The sequence below is a fragment of the Hemitrygon akajei genome, chromosome 14 (genome assembly GCF_048418815.1).
Source record: "Hemitrygon akajei chromosome 14, sHemAka1.3, whole genome shotgun sequence".
In the NCBI taxonomy this organism is placed as follows: domain Eukaryota; kingdom Metazoa; phylum Chordata; class Chondrichthyes; order Myliobatiformes; family Dasyatidae; genus Hemitrygon; species Hemitrygon akajei.
The window spans coordinates 102,901,100-102,922,909 of NC_133137.1; the positions used below are offsets into that span (position 1 = coordinate 102,901,100).

At 40.7% G+C, this 21,810-nt stretch overlaps 1 protein-coding gene across 4 annotated transcripts in view; it reads left to right on the top strand.

Moving 5' to 3' along the window:
• nrf1 (nuclear respiratory factor 1) overlaps positions 1-9,810 on the top strand; it is an 84,587-nt gene extending 74,777 nt beyond the window's left edge. For all 4 annotated transcript variants that reach the window (XM_073066809.1, XM_073066810.1, XM_073066811.1 and 1 more), the window contains one exon: positions 3,471-9,810. In XM_073066809.1, coding sequence (XP_072922910.1) covers positions 3,471-3,640 — 170 coding nt within the window. In that variant the 3' untranslated portion in view covers positions 3,641-9,810. The remainder of the gene's footprint in view (positions 1-3,470) is intronic.
• Positions 9,811-21,810: the final 12,000 nt, after the last annotated feature.

Sequence of the window (21,810 nt, forward strand, 5' to 3'; positions counted from 1 at the left end):
TCCTTATCCTTAAATATTTCTTAATGTCATACCTGGAATTGTCCACAGTGAGACTACAGATAAATCCATTTCTACTTTTCTCCAATGGCTACATGTGGTGATAGGGCCAGTCCTTACAGTTAGAGGAGCCAGAAGTGTTCTGCTCCATTTTACCCAGTGTGTAAGCCCACTTCATTTCTTTTGAATACTCTAATTTGGTTGCATGTGAGTACAGAGGGGGGTGGGATCGCAGGTAAGAGTTTTTTCTTGGTATACTTTGAAAGCTTGTCAACTTGTGTCAGGATGAAGATGTAAAGATTAGCTTCATTAAAGTTTAATTCTAGACATATAGACAAGTATTGAATAAAAAATAAAAGCTTCGTCTGTTTACACATTAATCATCAATTATATAACCCATAGGATTAACCCCACTAAATCATTCACATGGCTAAGTCCTCTGAATGTTTCAAAATGAATTAAAAATAACTTGGCACAGTAAAGCCTTACAGAATTAGCTCAAATGTAGAGAGTCAGCTAACATTTTTAAATGGGGAAATATATTTAAGTGCAGGAGATTTTGTCAGTTTGCTATTTAATTTCTGCCAGAAAAAAAGTCACTCAATAGTCCACCCTAGGTAACACATGCAAAAAAAAAATTGCAGGTTATATCTATATTGAACCTTTCACAGTCTCCAGACCTACAGCCAATGAAATGTTTGAGCACCCAAAACGTGGATAAGGTTTTTGACAAGTTCATTATTAATTCTATCCAATAATTGGGTGAGATCAGACAATGAGATGTGAAGGGTCACTCTAATGGAAGATAGAAAGATAGGTACTTTATTGATCCCAAAGGAAGTTGATGTGTCACAGTAGCATTACAGATTCACAGATATACAATATTAGAAGAGAATTAAGAAGAATAAATAAAAGTAAGTTACCTTAAACAGTCAAAGAAGAGGGGTCATCACTGCCCCAGCTATAGTTTGACTCATTATAGAGCCTTATGGCCAAAGGTAAGAATGACCTCATATGGCACTCTTTGGAGCAGCACAGTTGTCTTACTCTATTACTGAAAATGCTCCTCTGTTCTTATAGAGCCTTATGGCCAAAGGTAAGAATGACCTCATATGGCACTCTTTGGAGCAGCACAGTTGTCTTACTCTATTACTGAAAATGCTCCTCTGTTCAGCCAAGGTGGCATGCAGACAGTGAGAAACATTTTCCAGAATTGTTAGGATTTTCCATAGTATGCTTTGTTCTACTGCAGCTTCCAATGTCTCCAGTTTGACATCTATAACAGAGCCAACCTTTCTAATCAGTTTATTGAGCCTGTTGGCATCACCTGCATTGGTGCCATTAACACATAGAAGATTGTACTGGCAACAACAGACTGATAGAATATGTGAAGGAGAGAGAATTGAAGACGTGTATAAATGTCTAAGATTCCCATTCACTATTGACATCAATAAATTCTGCCAAAAGGCTACCTGTGTAAACATCCGAAGTAGGAGACTGCTTTGATGCCATTAATTAATATTGTGATGCTCACTATCCAGCAGATAGTGAAGCCATTTGGATGAGAGAGCTCTTGTCATTTGATTGTCTGGTGCCAAACATTCAGTAGTACAAGTTACATGTGTATACGTTATTCTTGAAGGCTCCAGCTGTTTCCTGGCATTTAGGTAATCACCCTTCTGCCTTCATCAGCCGCCTGCTCTTCACGATTCAGCTACCATTGTGGGTAACAGCTGGTTGCCTAACCTTTAACTTACCTCAGTTGAATCCACTACTATCCTTGATCAAAGTTCCAACTGGATTGTGATCAGTGGCTGGTTATTATTTTTTCCCTGCTGTTCCTGATTCAGAGACCAGACTCACAATTACATTACAACTGTGCTCAGGTTAGGACTGACCACAAGGACCTTTAGAGTAAACTTTTCTCAATTATACTATTCTTACACTGGGAAAAGATTTCCTTTGTTCATAAGCACAGGGTGTTCCTCTGCTCATTATTAGTAGCTCAGGCACAATTATTACAAAAAGCTAACAGAAGAAATCCTTTGCTTGTTTGACACCAATAAATTTAATCTCTCTCCATTAAAAGGTACGCTTTGGCCATGACCAAATTGAATAGAGATTTACTTTCCTTTAGTTTAATCTTTTAGTTTACTTTTCTATTATTATTTTAATTTCTTTCGTTATTTAGTTCAATATTGATACTTTTAAATGTCTCTGAATATAAGAGAAATTTAGCACCAGTAAAATCCATGACCAGCTTAGCTGCTTATTGAAGGATGTAGGAAGTGTTTTGGGTGCAGGCCCTCTTCACTGTGCCACCAGTTTGGAATATGGAGAATGTGAGATCTAGTCCATCCGGCTCAGGTAAGTATGAATGTGATTATGCTGGGTGACATTTCTGAGCTGGAGGGGAGAAAAGTTGCTTACTTTGGTTCAGGTGCATTCCTTCTATCTGATGGTTGATAATGGGGGGCAGATTCCCAGAAAGCACATTGAATATCACTTTGGTTACTTCTGCCAGGAAATAATAGAACCACACTTATATAACACACAAATAAGACATTTTTCAGGGTGCTTCACAAAAGAGAAAAAGGCATTATGCAAAACTGGATTAACAAGAGACAATTCAAGACAGGAAGTGAGGTTAGAAGATGTTCGGGGGGTTGGTGGTGAGGAGTATGTTCCAGAATATTCAACTAAGTTGGCTGGAGCCTCAGTCACTAATAGGAGAGGATGAACAAGAACTAGACCTAGAAAGCAGAGGACTAAAGGTTGAGGGAGGTTCCACACTGAGATTGCAGTACAGGCATGCATAGTTTATCTGCTTGGTATGACTATAGTATAAATTGCTATATTTGAATATACCGTAGAATCGTTACTTGTTGGGGAGGAGGGGTTCAATGGGAATGTTGGTGAAATGTATTTTTACACTAAAATTAGGAACTAATCCAGAATGTTACCTTGGAAATCTGGAAGTACTTTCACAGAACTTTCTCTCTGATAAAGTCCTTCATTGTGTCAGGTAGCATAAAAGTGTGTCTCTTTTTCCTTCTTCCTTTCTATCCCTTCCCCCTCACTATATCCCTTCCCCTCTAACCCTCCCTACCCCTTCCCTCTCTGTCTCTCACCACCCTTCCTCCATCTCTCTCTCTTTTCTGTCTGCTTTTCCTTATACTCCTGTAGCTGAAGGATTGTTGGCTCTTCAGAGTTCCAAATAACGTTTCATGATCCCTGTCTCTAATATGAGAAAGAAATTATCTGATTTTCCAAAGAAAAGGAAGAATAAATTGAGAGAGATGGTTACTTTTGGTAGCACTGTAAAATCCTGTTAGGCCATAATTAGGGTTGATAGCCTATTTGGCAATATCCACAAACTGAGTTGCTTTATCAGAAGGAAAGGCTAGTGAGGTTGGTTTAAGAACTCTGTGCCTGTATTGTTAATTTGTTCTTTCCCTTTCCTTCATTTTCAGGCCTTGTTCAAATCCCAGTGAGCATGTATCAGACTGTTGTGACCAGCTTGGCCCAAGGAAACAGGCCAGTGCAGGTTGCGATGGCCCCTGTGACAACTCGAATGACAGAAATTCCATCGTCTGGAGTAACAGTGGAAGGACAATCGGTGGAGGTGGTGACACTGGAATAGTGAGGACATACTAATGACAAAACAACATTACTTCAGAAGTCCAGTTTGGAGTCCTGCAATCAGGCATTGTGCAGTAACAAAAGGCCAAGAAAGTAAAAGTAGACCATACCCCTTGTGGCTTTAGTGTTTGAGAGAGAGAAAAATCATGGAAGGACCTCTCGTCTCTTATATTACCTTCAAAGAGATTACAAGCTCTTGTATTTACTGTTTTATATTGGGTGGGTGGGTCGGGGAAGGTAAAAGAAAATCAAAACTATTTGTATACGTTTCTCTGTATTTATGCACAAAGTGTTTGTGTCTTTGAAAATGGCGGAGTGGTCTTGTTTATTAGTGAACCCATTTAGGAACTTTCTAATTTGGTTCCAGAGATTTGGATTGACAAGGGTGGGTGGAGCTAGGAGATGGACCTCTGCATTTTACATCACAATAAAAGTTGGCGCAGAACCAGAATAACAATCCTTTTAAATATTGATCTCTGGTTGGTATGCAGATTTTTACTTTATTGCTATTTTAAATATTAAAATTAATGCATAAAGTGTTATATCTCTAGTCTCCGCTGTGTTCAACTTCACAGCATAGCAGTGGGTTAATCACCAGAGTTTTCTCTTCCAATCACTGCCCAGTAGCCCCTGTTCGAATGTTTGTGTGTGTATATACATATGTGTGTCTATTGTATATACAGAATATGTGTGCTACCATATCTAAGTTAATCGGGTTCTGCTCTGAAGTTCCCCACCCCCTCCCACTCCCACATCCCATTATCATCTTCAGGCTTTGGGCTGAGAGTGGCCATTTCTGTGAGCTACCTAACAGCTGAAAACACCAAGCAGAGCCTTTGGGAAAAGAGAAGAGTTAAAAGCTGACAGGAATTTAAGGGGATTATGAAGACCAGCAGAATCCACACAATGGGACAAGTCAAGATCAGCAATCCATTGGGAATTATTTTAATAGTTTTAATTTTACATAAATTTTATTTAATTCCTGTCAGTTCCTCAGGCAATGGATATAAGGTCCAAGTTTCAACTGCCTTTTTACTGATGCTGCAGTAAATATTGAGCACAAAGGTACCACTTTGTGGGCTTTGGACTCCAGGCACTGGAGAGAGGGATGTATCTGCAGTGTCTGTCTCAAGACTCCAGTCTACTCACTCCTGCTGTTAGATCGAATCCATGTAATGAGCAATCTATAAATAGTTGTTTGGAGTTGGATTAAAACCACTAAATATATAATAATAGGGATACAGTTGCATTTATATAGTGCCTTTGACACAGTAAAATATCCCAAAGGAAGGAAAAGTAGACCTATTGGAGGTTTGTGGATCGGTGTGAGCATAATGCTTACTCTTTGCTTTGGAAAATGGGGCTAGTTTCCATATGATTCAATATGCAGAACAAAGTTGTTCATTCCTGTAAAGTTAGTCCACAAATCCATGTTAATTCATATAAAACATATTTTAGATTTCCATTGATGCACAAGAGTCAATCTGCATGAATGGTATAAGCTTATTCAAGGTTCCAGTATTGTGGTCTGCACCTTTGTTCCTAGTGTTTTTCTGAAAGACTTTTAGTTGTGGAATTTTCTTGGTGAGTAGATAAACTCAAATAAATATAATTAGAAGTGGCGCTAATAGTAAATTTCAGGCTTCTCTTGGTATTGTTCATGAGACCTTATCAAAGGAGGGTCAATGGATTATATGAGTGATTAGGGCAAGCAAAAACAAAGATATGGATGATCTTGTTGCATGGTGTAGATGCTGTTGTCCATACCTGGTGATGCATGAGAGGTATTGCGGCACAGTGATTAATTCTTCTTGGTAGTTATGGAAAAGTGAAGAGAACTTTAATAAAGTCAAACCACTGTGGGGCTGGTTGTTATTTAAGCTACTTTGATATTCCTTGTCATTGACCTTTCTTGGTCTTGAAATCAGACCAGAAAACTGTATTGCAGTGTTGTCACTAGGGTTACTTAGTACTTGTCCCTATATTCTATCAGGAACAAAAGTGAAGTGCCAATGTACTTTATGTGCAGTACATTATTTCATCAGCCCTTGTTAGTAATGTGCCACATAGTGCTTCGCCTTTGTGTTAAGAGCTTCTCTCCAACCCTGAATTTTGGGTGTAGAACATGTGGGGGGCTTCCATGATCATTGTCACACTTCATTAAAACTTCCTCCTTCTTTATGACTGTTGTTCAATCTCTTCTAGCTCGTACACACAACTGAAGCATGGGTCAGATAGAAATCCCAATTTGTCCAACTTGAAAAAAGTCTGATAATTTGTGATAAAGCACTAATGAGGCATGTCACCACTGGTAGAATCAAAGAATTGTTATAGGATAAAACTATACCATTGGGCAACACACACACACACACACAAAGTGCTGGAGGAACTCAGCAAGTCAAGCAACATCAGTGGAGGGGATTAAAGGGTTTAGCTCAAAATATCGCCTGTTCCTCACCACAAACACTGCCTGACCTAGCCAGTTTCTGCAGAATTTTGTGTGTGCTTCTCAAGATTTGTAGTATTTTTTGTGTTTATACTGAGTCCGTGTCAATATGAGTTAAATCGTATACAGAAAGTTGTTGACTTTGGGTTGTTGTTAGTGGTTGGGATGATTAGGAGAAAAAGCTTTGGGAGTAAGTTAGGCTCCACATAAAATGTAATTCTATACAGTAAGTTGGAATGGAGTGAAAATTACTCTGATAGATTTTTGGAGAGTGGAGAAATGTTGGTTTCTATTTGTTTCTCCATATTTGTCCAGTCAGTGAAGTGGACCAATAAATACTTGCAGAAGATAGCCACAATGGTATGATGACACATTGCAAAGGTGGATTTTCATATAGCTACAAATACTGTATATATAATAAAGAAAAGGACTTTTAATACTGAAATTGACTGCAGATCGTAGAAGTACTGTGGTTTGTTTGCTACCATATTTATTCCCCTTCAATACTCTGAAAATGTATTTGAATGAAGTAATTTGCATTTGATTTTGTTTACTATGTTGCTTTCCTTTTTGTTTGGGAATGTGATTTGCCAACTAAAGACCGCCAGCAATTTTTGGGGGGCTTGGCAAGCTCATGGTGTGTAATAAAGATGTGAATAATCCTGGTAAGATGGAGGTTGCTGGCCCTTGCCTCTTTTATTGCAGTCACACAATGCTCTTTGCAGTGGTACTATTGGCTAGAAAATGTACAGCAAAGTAGACACCCAGTCCTTTCTGTGAACTTGTTGATCTATTAAGCCAGGGCAGCATCTCCTTTGGGGATCAGACTACAATGCCAAATTTCAGCAAATTAAATCAAAACCTGTAAGTGCAAAGATTGTGTCCTATGTCTTTCTTCCCCATTTCCTGTATTGTTTATTCTTCGCTCCTCCTCCCAATCCATTTGTGAATCTCCCTTCCCATTTTTCCTTTCCAAATGGTTTCATCATCTTTCTCCTTACAACTCTATCTTATACAGTTCTCCTCACCAAATCTTATCCTCTGAACATTGTTTAAACTCCAAATTTATGTGGTTAGGTATGTGCAGATTTTAAACTTTGCTCAGTTGTCATTGAATTATTTAATGGGACTTGGCTTCACTATGTGCCCTCACTTACTTGGTCAACACACTGACCAGGATAAAGCCAGATTTTATTTCCTCATTAGTATGAATTTTGACCTCAAGATTTTATATATTCCTCTGCCTGGAATGACCTCCTCATTCTTCTTATATTAAACTGTCTGTTAAGATTGGCCTTTCATGAATTAATATAAGACCATAAGGCATAGGAGCAGAATCAAATCTTCTCTGCCATTCCATCATAAGTGATTTATTATCCCTCTCAAACCCCATTCTCCTGCCTTCTCTCCATAAACTTTGACACAGTTACTAATCAAGAGCCTATCAACCTCTGCTTCAGATATACCCAATAACTTACCTTTCACAGCCACCTGTTTTGGTCAGAGCCAACACCACTATCTGGGGTCTTTCCCCTGTGGTTTCTAATATTCTGAATTCCATACTTCAGTATTGGTCTGAAGCATCACCAGTGCAACAGTTGAAATGTAAGACAGGTGTAAATGTAAAGAGGAAAGACTTGCATTTCTTAATTTAATAGTCCAACGAAATTCTGCCTTCCCAGCAAGCAGTGACCTTGCTCTGTACCTCATCTGAATGATGCATCCAAAATGTGGGTAAGCAAATATAAACACTGCATTATAAATAGTACTTTTGCACCTTCTGCAGTGCTATATTCTGCTCAAACGTATCTCTAAATAAAATAGATTACTGAAGCTAAAACTGGTTGTTGTTAATAACAAATTAATCTAAGCAGAAGTAGGAAATGTTTATTCACTAATAAAACTTGAAGCTCACTATTAACCAAAGTGGCAGGGAATCAGTCAAGGGGAGGTAAATCATGTGATGGTTGCACCCAGACTAACACAAGACCAGAGTCGCAAACACTTGGAGTCAATCTTCAAGATCAAAATTGAGAAACAAAAGGCTTTCATCAGAAAAATCAGAGAAAGTAGCTCCTATTCTCATCTCCTGGACTGTTTCATTCACTTGAGAAATTTCTTGCTTTCCTTCATGACCCTGAGATCTTCTTTTTGATTTCCCTAAGAGATTGCAAGATTGCCAAGCAAAGGAGAAGGTGGATGGTGAGTGTGGAATGTGCAGGTGAATGTAAGTATTTGACTATTACTCTCCAGGAAAGGGTTAGGGAGAACATTCCAGAGCCTTTAACTAAGGCAGCTGAAGTCAAGGATGCCAATGCAGGAGTGGTTAATATTGAAGATGAAAAAGGAGCTAGTCCTGAATGAACCCAGAAGATGAATAGGTTCATATGATATGCCTAGATAGAGAGTGAGCCCATGGATTTGTCTAAGTTTTTAAGATTCTGTTGATTTATCAGGAAGTGACTATAGGTTAGAGGTTTGGGCATGATAGTAGATGTAGGCAGCAATGTATTTGCTAAGTTCAGCTTTGTGGAAGATGAGAATCTGAGCAGGTAAGCATCAGTAAAGTCATGTCTGGACAGACAAAAAGGCACAAAAGTAGGGTGCAGATGATTAATGTTACAGGGGTAAAAGTGGCTGGTGAGAAACTAATTTGGATCAAAAAGGATCTAGTGCTTTCCCGGTGCACATGACATCAACTCTTCTTGAGCAATCAGGCAGGTACAGGTGTCAATTATAACTGACATTTCATCGACAAACTCCGCCATCTTCATCAGGGACAATGCCTAGGCATCTAGTCCAGTGGACTAGATCCATATACTCAACTCCCAATGTCTGCCCCTTCTGATTGGTTAGTCCTCAACCAATCAGGTTTCTGCAGTTCCACCTTGTTTAAAATTGTATTCCAGTTCTTACCTAGGGTGCGACCTTTGCCTTTGTTAATTTTTTTTAATTCTCCAGACTTATTTCAATGGCTTGAAATAAAAGAAATATGCAGGAGCAGAACAGTGCATACGCAATGACCACAGGATTGACTTCAATGGCACAAAACTACTGTGCTGCACCAATGGCTTTTGGATAAAATTTAGAATGGTCTAGTTCAGTCTTGGCCTTAGAGATCAGAGAACTTTAAGTTAACTTGTCACTAACTTTAAGTTAGTGGCAAGATATTGGCATAAAGGAATTATGGTGAAAATGAGAGGTAAAATGGATCCCAATATCATTGATGTTTGCTTGTGTACTATGCATCATCCAAGCAAGGCTTTTGTTGAGGCTGTACTTCTGAAAATGATGCTAATGGAATGATAAATCTGAGAAAAAGTCATATATTTATCATAAGCATATCAGCTTGGAACATTAACATGTATATTCTCAGTCAGTGCCACGTCTATAAATCTTATTGTCACTGTGATGAAGTAAACTACTCAGATCTATTCAGACTTATTTTTCCTTCATTTCCATTTCTTTGTTCAAGTCTTATTTACTTGATTACTGTGTTCAACGCATTCAAATTTTGCTGAACTTTGGAAATTTAAGAAATATACACTTCCTGTATATTTTACATAAAATCAGTCTTCTATCCTGTAACAGTACTGTCTGCTCAAGCCATTTCTGACTTTGCTGTATTTGGGTTCCTATGAGAGAGTTGAAAATGTGGAGTTTTATTTTTAACTAATTTAAATTGTCAGCAACAATCAGTTCATTAAAAGCTTCTAATCTATAAATAGATCTTTCCAAGGTTTATGTTGACTGCTCATGGCTTTTTGAGTTGTATTTGCCATTCCAAAACTTTAAGGCTGACCACAATTTGTAGTGTAATATTTAGAAAGCTACTTTATACTATGTAACATGCTAAAATACATTATCTGCACTCCAGTCTGCAAAAGTAGACTTTTTCTTTGGAGTATCAGACCTAAAAAGAGCATCCTTTAGGTAGCACTTTTAAAATGAGAAAATATATAAATACTTGCATTTATCTCAAGATGCCCAAAGGTGCTTTACATCCAACAACATAGCTTTTGAACTTGGGTCACTTGTAATGTAGGAAACTTAGTGGCCTGTTTAAGCATAGCAATCACCTTAAGCATTAAATGATGACAGAATTGATTGTTTTGTGTGAAGTAATGTTGGTTTAATAATAAACATAGACCTTAACACTGGGGGTAAACTCAACTGCATTTTAGTGCTAATTTGTTCTTTCGATCTGCTAGCTCTCCAGGATTGCAAAGTGGTTCTGCTGCCATTAATAATTATTGTATTATCTTCCTCATTTTCTTATTACATAGATTTTCTTGTTACAAGGAAGCCACTTGACCTATCGAATCTGTCAGATCAAACCCATTCACCCACATATTTCTCTAACTTATTTCTATTATGTGCTCATCAACTCTACCCTGGTCACGAAGTCACCAAGAAATTAGTGATAGAAGCTGTTGGGGTTGGGTTGGAGTCTCATGGGAATATCGTGTGGACTAAAGGAGGTGTGATGAGCAAAATGTCTTACTTGAGTTACTAAGCTAAGACAGAGGCCAGTTTGGATTAGCTCTCATGGCCAATAGTGACAGGAAACTATTGATCTGAATCTGAAACATCAGTTTGTGATCCACATGCTTTATTCCCACTGATAAAAGTCATAGTTTAAGCTCAGATGTGTAGTCTCTGATGTAAGGTGAAGCTTTGTATGCCTCTAGTACATCTGTGCATGAGTCAGGCAGTTGGCCTGTTTTGTGTAAACAGCCCCACCATTTAAACAGCTGCCTCAACTTTTTGTTATTTGTTTATATAAAACAACCAACGTCTAATTCAACCTTTCATCCATGGAGATGAGCTTCCTACACTCTTGAAGGGCTGTGTCCACTCCTGCTCCACAATCCCACACTTTATTTACACTTCTTGGCTGAAAATATTTGAACATACCGAATAGTCCTACAGTGTCTAATACTTGAAATCAATGGAAAGAGATTAGATGAGATTATTTAATGAGCCATCACTGCTGCTGCTTTTTTTTTCATATTCTTTAAATATCCTATCTCTTTGTGGAATATTATGTATTAGTTTTTCTTTCAGTCCTACTCTGGTTGTTTCTCTCATCTTTTTCTCCAGTACATTGACGACTGCATTGGTGTTGCATCTTCCTTGCTCTTGTACCAGACTTGAAAATTTCATTGCTGAGGTGCCAACTTCCATATTGCTTTCACTTTCTTGTGTGCTAGCTCTGATTCCTTCCTCCACTTTCTCAACCTCTTTATCTCCATTTCAGGATATAGTGACCAATATCCACTCCAAGCCCACAGCCTCCAACTTATCCAGCTGAATCACAGCAGTTTGTTAATGGTATCTCCCAAGCAGTTCTCCTTTAACCATGATTCCCTTTCACTATTGTTAGGATGGCTCTCAACCACATCTGTTCCATTTTCCACACTTCTGCTACCACCAGTCCTTCTCCCACCCACCCCTTAGCCCCACTGGCCTCCACATTGACATGATGTCAGTCTTAGGCAGTAAAAGTACTGCTTTGAAAAGCAACACACACAAAATACTGGAGGAACTCAAACTCAGCAGGCCAGGCAGCATCATTTGGAAAGAGTAAACAGTCAATGTTTTGGTCAGGACTGGAAAGGAAGGGGAGAAGTCAGTTAGAAAGTGATGGGAGGAAGGAAGAAATGCAAGGTGGCAGGTGATAGATGAAACCGAAAGAATGAGAGGGAGTGAAGTAAAGAGCTGGGAAGTTGATTGGTGAAAGAGAAAGAGCTGTAGAGGGGGGAATCTTATGGGAGCAAATGGAAAACCTTGAAAGGAAAAGAAGGGGGAGGAGCGCTGGAGGGAGGTGACGGACAGGTAAGGAGATAAGGTGAAAGAGGAAAACAGGAATGGGGAATGGTGAGGGAGAGGTGGGGTTGGGGAATTACCAGAAGTTCGAGAAATTGATGTTTTGTTTTGAGAAAACCTGAGTGATCAGAATAGTTTCTTGGAGATGAAAGCAATGACTGGAGGATGGTGTTGAAGAGAAAGGATTTGTGGAACATAATAAATAGGAGCAGGAGTCAGCCATCTGGCTTGCCAAGCCTTTTCTGTCATTCAATGATCATGGCTGATCTGGCCTTGGACTCGGCTCGTCCCATCGGTTTTCCCCAATAACTCTTAAGGCCCCTACTGTGCCCACGATATGCCAACCTTTCAAGCTACCTAAGATCAATCTAATTTTTCCCTTCCTCATAGCCCTCCACTGTTCTTTCACCCATGTGCCTAAGAGTCTCCCTAATGAATCTGCCTCTACCATCACCCCTGGCTCTGGGTTCCATGCAATTACTTTTCCATGTAAAACTACTTACCTCTGACCTCCCCCCTATAGTTTCCTCCAATCACCTTAAAAAATGTCCTCTTGCATTAGCCAGTTCTGCCCTGGGAAAAAGGCAATGGCTGTTAACTCTATCTATGCTTGTTCTCATGTTATCCAGCTCTATCAAGTCAGAAGCCCTGGTTGCTCAATCTCTTCTCGTAAGACATTCTTTCAAATCCAGGCAACATCCCGGTAAACCTCCTGTGCACCCTCTCTAAAGCTCTTGCATCCTTCTTAAAGTGAAGTGACCAAAAATGAACACAATACTCCAAGTGTAGTTTAACCCAAGTTTATAGAGGTGCAACATCACCTCACAGTTTTTGAACTCAATCCCCTGACCACCATACCTTATTAACCACCCCATCAACTTGCACAGCGACTTTGAGGAATCTGTGGACGTGGGCCCCAAGATCCCACTGTTCTTCCACACTCCTAGGAAACCAGTCATTAACCTTGTATTCTGCCTTAAAGTTTGACCATCCAATGTGAATCACTTCAAACTCTTTCAGATTGAACTCCATCTGCCACTTCTCTGCTCAGCTGTACACCCTAAAATTGTCCTATTGTAACCTACAGCAACCATCTACATTATCCTCAACACCACCAACCTTCATGACATCTGCAAATTTACTAAGCCATCCATCCACTTCTTCATCCAAGTCACTCATAAATTGATGAACATTTAATAAAATCTCTGGGAATAGCTCTATCCATTCTTGGCAAGTTTAAGTAGAACCCATTAGCTACTAAGGTCTCAGCCTGCAGTCCCAGCAGAAAAGTGACACATACTCAAGTCAGCAAAGAAATACTGAGGACAAACTTTCATTTCCCCAACAACTCAGCTTGCAGACAAAGTTCAATGAACAAAAATGTAAGCCCCTCCATAGGTGACTGGAAACAAAATCTCAGAATTCAACAAATAAGATCAAGCAACCTTTCTCTTTCTGTTTCTTCACTCAGTAACAACAGCTGATGTTTAACATTTTAACCACAGCAAGTATTTAAGAGTCCTGAATACAGTGCATGGAAGGGGTGGTGGAGGCAGATTCAGTCATAAGACATAGTAACAGAAGTAGGCTATTCAGCCCATCAAGTCTGCTCTGTCATTCCATCATGGATGATTTTTTTTATCCCTCTTGGCCGCATTATCTTGCCTTCTGTCTCTAACTTTTGGTGCCCTTACTAATCAAGAACTGATCGAACTCCATTTAAATATAGCCAATGACTTGGCCTCTGCGGTCTGGCTGAATGGCTCCCGCGTTGATCTGATATGGACATGGGAGCTGAATGCCCTTTATCTCTGCTGTAATCTTTCTGTGAGTTTGTGAATCTTTGATTCACCTAGCACCTGAAATTGAATAAAGTCCCCTGAAGTATTTCACAGGAACACTAATCAGCCAAACCATAATAAGAAACACAGGGCATGTAACTATAAGTTTAGTGGAAGATGTAGGCTTTAAAGAGAGAAATGCTGTACGTGCAGAAATTCCAAGCGACTTGGTTTAGAGGAATTCACTCGTGGTGGCAATATACTGCTCACTTATAGTGGTCTCATTTGCATGTCGGAGTTACTAAACTGCAGGCTTCTGTATCTAATGTACCTTTGGATAGGCTTGACATAGTTCGACTCCGAGGGGAACTGCCATGAGCAAAAGAGAATAATGCAGGTTAGGTAAGCACGATGACAAGCTTGGTTTTCTTTAAGTCTCAGGAGTGTAGAAGGGGATTATTAAATGAATCGAGCAGCTTCAAGCTCCTGTAGAGGATTCTAAGCAATCAACCACATGGGTGCAAAGCTGGACTTTATTTTCATTTATTCTAATTTGGAGATTCAGTGCAAGATAGGCCTTTCTGGCCCAACAAGCCGCACTGCCCAGCAACCCCCAAATGAACCCTAGTCTGATCACAGGACAACTTACAATGGCCAATTGAGCTACTAACCGGTACGCCTTTGGACTGTGAGAGAAGACTGGAGCATCTGGAGAAAATCTGCGCACTCCATGGTGAGGACGTATAGATTCCTTACTGATGATGTCAGAATTGAACTCTCAACTCCGCTCTGAGCTACAATGGAGTTGCACTAACCACTAAGCTACCGTGACGCCACTTGTGCAGGCAAGATGAAAATGGCAAGTTTCTATTCTGAAAATGCATAAATAATTCTGTTAGGTTGTGCATCATTTCAACAGCTCGTGGTCACTTTTCTGATACCACCATTTTGTTTTTAAAATGTCTATTTGCCCTTTGGTATATACTTTTTTCACTTTACTCTCTCATGAAATATTAAATACAGATTCTCAGTTTACCATCTCCCTGAGTGAGTCAGATTCAAGATTCAAATTGCTTAATGTCATTTCCTGTAAAGGGGGATGTCAGTCTGAATCTGATGCAGTATATATTAAACACACTAAGATAAAAAACACAGTAATTAAAAAATGAAAAATATAAATATGTATGATGTATACGTAGATTGATTATATGTCCTTAAAGTGATGCCATGCACAAGAGTGTACATAAGGTGACTTTGACAGAAGATTATAAAGCAGTGGTAGTGGGGTGTGTTGATCGGCCTTGCTGCTTGGGGAAAGTAACAGTTCTGAGTCTGGCGGTCCTGGTGTGGATGCCATGTAGCCTCCTCCATGATGGAAATGGAATGGGACAACAGTTCATGATCAGGCTGGGTTGGATCCTTCATCATATTGCTGGCCTTTTTCTGGCACTAGCTGTATATATGTCCTTGATTGCAAGTAAGCTGGTTCCGGTGATGCTTTGGGCAGTTCTGACTATCTTTTGTAGAGCCTTCCTGTCCGTCACAGTGCAGTTCCCATACCAAGCAGTGATGCAGCTCATTGGGATGCTATCCACTGCACATCTACAGGTCTGTGTAGTCCAGCTCTCTTCAGCCTCCTCGGAAAGTAGAGGCATTGGGGAGTTTTCTTGATTGTGGAGGATGTGTTCTAGGATCATGAGAGTCTGTGTGAGATGTGCACTCGCAGGAGTTTGAAACTGCTCGCATTTTCCACTGCCGTGCCACTGAGGTAAAGAGGAATGGGAGTGGTGTGGGTTCTCCTGACATCGATAACCATTTCCTGTTATTCTCAATATTTTAAGGATCTGGATTGAATCTCCTACTATCTTACTCTTCAGTTGACAGCAGATGGACTCTGTGAGTCCTTTCCGTGGAGCTGGAGCGAGACCCAGTACCGATGGCTCTGCTCCAATGCACAAGCTGTCAGCTGTACTGAGTCTTTGAATTGGACGCTGATAGTGAGCCCTTGACAGTCCTGAATAAAGAGAGCAAGCACAAAGCTATAATTTACTTTAATCCCAGGATACTTAAATCCATGTTCAGAACTTCACTGATGGTTTATGATATAATTGTGGTAAAATAACTGCCTTGTTGCTCATACATTTCTCTTTATATTTGGACCTTGCTTTCTCTTTTTCTTTGTGTTTTCTACTGTCAATGCTAGATCTTTTGACACTGATTATTCAAAGACCCCTCTATTTTCAATGGGTCTGCATTAATATAACACAAAAGCAAACTGCAGGAGGAACTCTGGGTGGAGATTCTTCATTCAGTCCAGATGAGATATCAACTGTCCATTTTCCTCCACAGACGCTGCCTGACCCACTGAGTCCCTCCAGCCGTTTGCTCTTTAGTTGCAGATTTCAGCATTTGCACTTCTCTGTGTTTGCATTAATATAATGTTTACTGTAGGTTAAAGAATCCTAAGGCACCTCACAGGAGCAAGGGATTAGACACGAGATTCTGCAGATGCTGGAAATCTAGAGTAACACACACCAAATCTGATAGGTTTCTGGGTGAGCACATTTTAGGAAATTCTTTATAGGAGGCAGGTAAAGAAAATAAGAAATAAGATGTAGAAATGGCCATCTGTCACTTCATGCCTGCTCAACCATGAATCAAGATCATGATCGACCTTCAACCCATTTTCCATTTATCGATTCCCTTTATGCTCAGAAGTCTATGCCATGCATAAACACAATGAAATTCTAAAGACTGGCAACTGACTGACTGAAGATACTTCTGCCCACGTCCTTCCTAACTGGGCTACCCTTATTCCAAAACTGTGACCCCGGCCCTAGAGTCTTTTCAGGGGAATTACCCTCCATGCATCCAGCAAGTCGATCCCTTTGAGAATTTTGTAAGTTTCAAAAGACCCTATTTCATTCTTCTAAACTCTAAAGAGTCCTCTCCTCCTCTTTTAATGCTATAATTTAGGATCCAATATGCACAAACAAGGATGCACAGATAGCCAAGTGACTATGACCCTCTGTGTTAGTAATGTTACACTGTACATCTGCTCTCATTTTGGTTAAACCTGAGTTTAACGTGCAATGGGAGCCAATGCCGAACACCTCCCATCGTGTGAAAAGCCCACCGTCCTCAGAACCAGCCTAGCAGAGGCTTAGCTGCAAAGACTTCCAGTGGAAAGAACACATTTTCTTTAACAAGGAGATCAAAACTCCATGGTGTTGTTGCATGAAGGCCATACACAAGATGTCCTTACTCCTACAATCAATGCTCACATAATAAAAGTCAGCATATCATTCACTCATTTAGTTGTTTACCTTACCCACATGTTGGCCTTCAGTGACTTGTATACAGCACACCCAGGTCCCTTTGAGCATCAGTACCAGTCACCTCTCATTATTTATCAATTTTAACAACACTCTCTTGGACTTCCTCCACAACTCTATCGTAGGGTTTGAAGGCTTGCATACCTCAATGTCCTGGAGAGCTATGTTGGCTGGAGTCAGGGCTTCATGCTTTGGCTCTTGGTAGAGTCACCCAGGCCAAACAGGTCAAAGGGCAGAGGCCAGACTAAGAGTGTTCCACCAGTCCTCCGTGTTCCAGGTTCAGCTCAGGGCTAACAACCCTGACTGATAAAACAAAATTGTACGGAAACAGCAATGAAGAATCCTTCCGCGTCTGAGAGTGACGGTATTCCTGAGTCATGCGTGACTGAGCAAACTACTGACCTGATGAAGGAAGCCCTGAACACCATCAGAGATGGAGGACCTTCATTGCTGCCGGAAACACCAGCAGCGTAACAGGCAGTAAGTAAGTTGCTTGGGTTTCCTTGAGACCAAACCTTTCAGTATTGAATTACTGGGCTCCCATTGCACAGTAAACTCACAGGTTCAACCAAAATCAGCGCAGTTGTACAGTGTAACTTTACTTACACAAGGGGTCATAATTACTTTGCTATTTGTGCATATTGGATCGTAAATTATAGCAGTGACTATAATTATATTCACGGTGGTCAGCAGCACAGGAGCGCCGCAGGGGACCGTGCTCTCTCCGGTCCTGTTCACCCTGTACACATCAGACTTCCAATATAGCTCGGAGTCCTGCCATGTGCAGAAGTTCGCTGACGACACGGCCATATTGGGGTGTGTCAGGAATGGACAGGAGGAGGAGTATAGGAAACTGATACAGGACTTTGTGATATGGTGCAACTCAAACTACCTGCGTCTCAATATCACCAAGACCAAGGAGATGGTGGTGGACTTTAGGAGATCTAGGCCTCATATGGAGCCAGTGATCATTAATGGAGAATGTGTGGAGCAGGTTAAGACCTACAAGTATCTGGGAGTACAGTTAGACGAGAAGCTAGACTGGACTGCCAACACAGATGCCTTGTGCAGGAAGGCACAGAGTCGACTGTACTTCCTTAGAAGGTTGGCGTCATTCAATGTCTGCAGTGAGATGCTGAAGATGTTCTATAGGTCAGTTGTGGAGAGCGCCCTCTTCTTTGTGGTGGCGTGTTGGGGAGGCAGCATTAAGAAGAGGGACGCCTCACGTCTTAATAAGCTGGTAAGGAAGGCGGGCTCTGTCGTGGGCAAAGTACTGGAGAGTATAACATCGGTAGCTGAGCAAAGGGCGCTGAGTAGGCTACGGTCAATTATGGAAAACCCTGAACATCCTCTACATAGCACCATCCAGAGACAGAGAAGCAGTTTCAGCGACAGGTTGTTATCGATGCAACGCTCCTCAGACAGGATGAAGAGGTCAATACTCCCCAATGCCATTAGGCTTTACAATTCAACCGCCAGGAGTAAGATACGTTAAAGTGCCGGGGTTGATTGTATTTAATGTATTTAAGTAAACTACTTAAGAACTTTTTAAAAGCTATTATTAATGCTTTTTGAGAGAGTGATTTAGATGCATATCATATTTTTACTGAGTTAAGTATTGTATGTAATTAGTTTTGCTACAACAAGTGTATGGGACATTGGAAAAAATGTTGAATTTCCCCATGGGGATGAATAAAGTATCTATCTATCTATCTATCTATCTATCTATCATTAAAAGCAACTTATTAGCTGTTAAGAGCTTTTGGATTGTTTGAAGTACTGTACAACTGCTAGCTATTTGTCACTGTGTTGTTAGGCAGTGTTTTTACATGACATAGTATTAACACCACGGGGACAGGTATTCACTACAACAGGCCCATTTGATTGTTTATAGTCCACACAAACATTTTACCACCTTCTTTATTTAAGTCTCTTCAAAACATCTTTCTGGTGCACCTCAGGAGTGTGTGCTTAGCCCACTGCTCTACTCTCTATATACACATGACTGTGTGGCTAGGCATAGCTCAAATGCCAACTATAAATTTGCTGATGATACAACCATTGTTGGTAGAATCTCAGGTGGTGACAAGAGGCCATACAGGAGTGAAATATGCCAACTAGTGGAGTGATGTTGCAGCAACAACCTGGCACTCAACATCAGTAAGATGAAAGAGCTGATTGTGGACTTCAGGAAGGATAAGACGAAGGAGCACATACCAATCCTCATAGAGGGATCAGAAGTGGAGAGAATGAACAGTTTCAACTTCCTGGGTGTCAAGATCTCTGAGGATCTAACTTGGTCCCAACATATCGATGTAGTTATAAAGAAGGCAAGACTGCGGCTATACTTCATTAGGAGTTTGAAGAGATTCGACATGTCAACAAATACACTCAAAAACTTCTATAGTTGTACTGTGGAGAGCATTCTGACAAGCTGCATCACTGTCTGGTATGGAGAGGTTACTGCACAGGACCGAAAGAAGCTGCAGAAGGTTGTAAATCTAGTCAGCTCCATCATAGGCACTAGCCTACAAAGTACCCAGGACATCTTTAGGAAGCGGTGCCTCAGAAAGGTAGTGTCCATTATGAAGGACCTCCAGCACCCAGGGCCTGCCCTTTTCTCACTGTTACCATCAGGTAGGAGGTACAGAAGCCTGAAGGCACACACTCAGCAATTCAGGAACAGCTTCTTCCCCTCTGCCATCCGATTCCTAAATAGTCATTGAATCTTTGAACACTACCTCACTTTTTTTATATACAGTATTTCTGTTTTTGCATTTTTTTAAAAATATTCAACACACGTAATTGATTTACTTGTTTATTTATTATGATTTTTTTTTCTCTGTTGGATTTTGTATTGCATTGAACTGCTGCTGCTAAGTCAACAAATTCCACGACACATGTCAGTGATAATAAACCTGACTCTGATTCTGACATCTTTCAGTTCCCCCTCTTCTTAATGCACGTGCACCATCGTGGGTTAAAGGTGAAATGTTTAAGGAGAACATGATGGGGAACGTCTTTGCTTAGAGGGTGCTGAGAACGTGGAACAGATGTGGTGGATGAAGGTTCGAGAAGTTTGGATAGGTACATGGATGGAAGGAGTATGGAGGGCTGTGGTGCGGGCGCAGGTCAATGGTACTAGACGTATTAATGGTTCAGCATAGACTAGGTGGGCCAACGAGCCTGTTTTTGTTCTGCTGTGTTCTATGACTCCTTTCATTCCAAAGACTGCCTGTGGTAGAAAGTTACACATTCTATCAATTCTGTGGGTAAGGATGTTTTTCCTGAATTATTCTTGAGTGACTGTCCTGTATTCATGGCTGGTTTTAATCTCGTTTATGAGTATATGCCTTTTCTACATTTTCAAATTAATTTAAAAGCTTGAACACCACCAGCAGGTTATCCTTTAGTTTTATAACCGGTTATTATGTACAATTTGGTTCAGAGGCCCAGATCTGCCAATTTTAACCCATTTATTTCTCAGCTACTCTTCTTTGGCTTGGCTTGGAAAATGAAGCAAGGTCACAGAGGGGGGACACCTGGTGTGCTTGGAGGGTATCTACTGGATGTATCTGGGTTCAATTGGACCGGAGCTGTGGAGAGTTGAAGTAAGCCACAACACCATTGTAGACAAAAGGGTCTTGCTGGGGTAATTAACGTCTGCTTTAAGATGGTGCTGCTGAAGTGACACAGCGACTACTTACTGGCAGCAAACAAAACAAAGATTGCAACTAAATACTTTATTAATAACACTTTTTGTGGTAAATTTTATGGTGAACAATCACCACAAACGATGGAGAGGCAAGGCTGAGTCGAGTGTCGAAGTGTGCAGGTGTGAGGTGAAGTTGAGATGTGTTGGAGGCAAAGTGGGGGCAAGGTCAAGACATATTGGATGTAAAGTTGGGGCAAGCAGAGCAAGGGCAGATTCAAGGCCCACCCACCTAAACTTAGTTTGATCGAACCGAGCACCAGGCAAAATTTGGAAAGGTTGGGTATGGGCCAAAACGTGGCAGCGGGGTCCAAGCCCACAGCATATCAATGGAATAGGGCCTGGGTGAGGTATGCCCGAAGTTTGGATGATTTAAATGCCAGACCAGATGCATTGAAAAGGCAGGGTGTCAGGACAAGTGCTGAGGGATGTGCTGGTTTTGCTCACTGCTCCTCGATGTTTTCTTGTGGCTGAGGTCTGCTCCGGCTGCTCCAGGCCCCATGCTTTTGGACTCACTTTTGTTGTGAATGCTATTTGCTTACTTTTGTTCACACAACTTGTTTTCTTCTCTCTCTGCATATTGGATGTTTGATAGTCTTTTTTTTAAGGGATCTTTTGGGCTTCTTTGCTTTGTGGCTACCTGGAAGGAGACAAATCTTAAGGTTGTACAATGTATATACATACTTTGACAATAGACGCACTTGGAATACAGAGCAAAAACAGAAATGGAAGGATTCAGCAGGTCAAGCAGGATCTGTGAAGGCAAAATGTAAAGTCAGTGCCTCCTTTAGATTGGTGAAAGTACAGACATACCGACTGTTGTGCAGAGCTCCTGTGCTCTGTCCACAATGGCCATCCTGAGTTTCCAGTTGCAAGTTATTTTAATTCTCCTCCATCCACACACGTCAACCACCATCCTCGGCCGCCTCCTTTGCTGCACAGAGGCCAAGTTCAAACTGGAAGAACTACATCTCATATTCCGTTCGAGAAGCTTACAACACAGTGGATGAACATTGAATTTTCCATTTCACCTAACCCTCAACTCGAGACCTCTCCTTCCACATCACC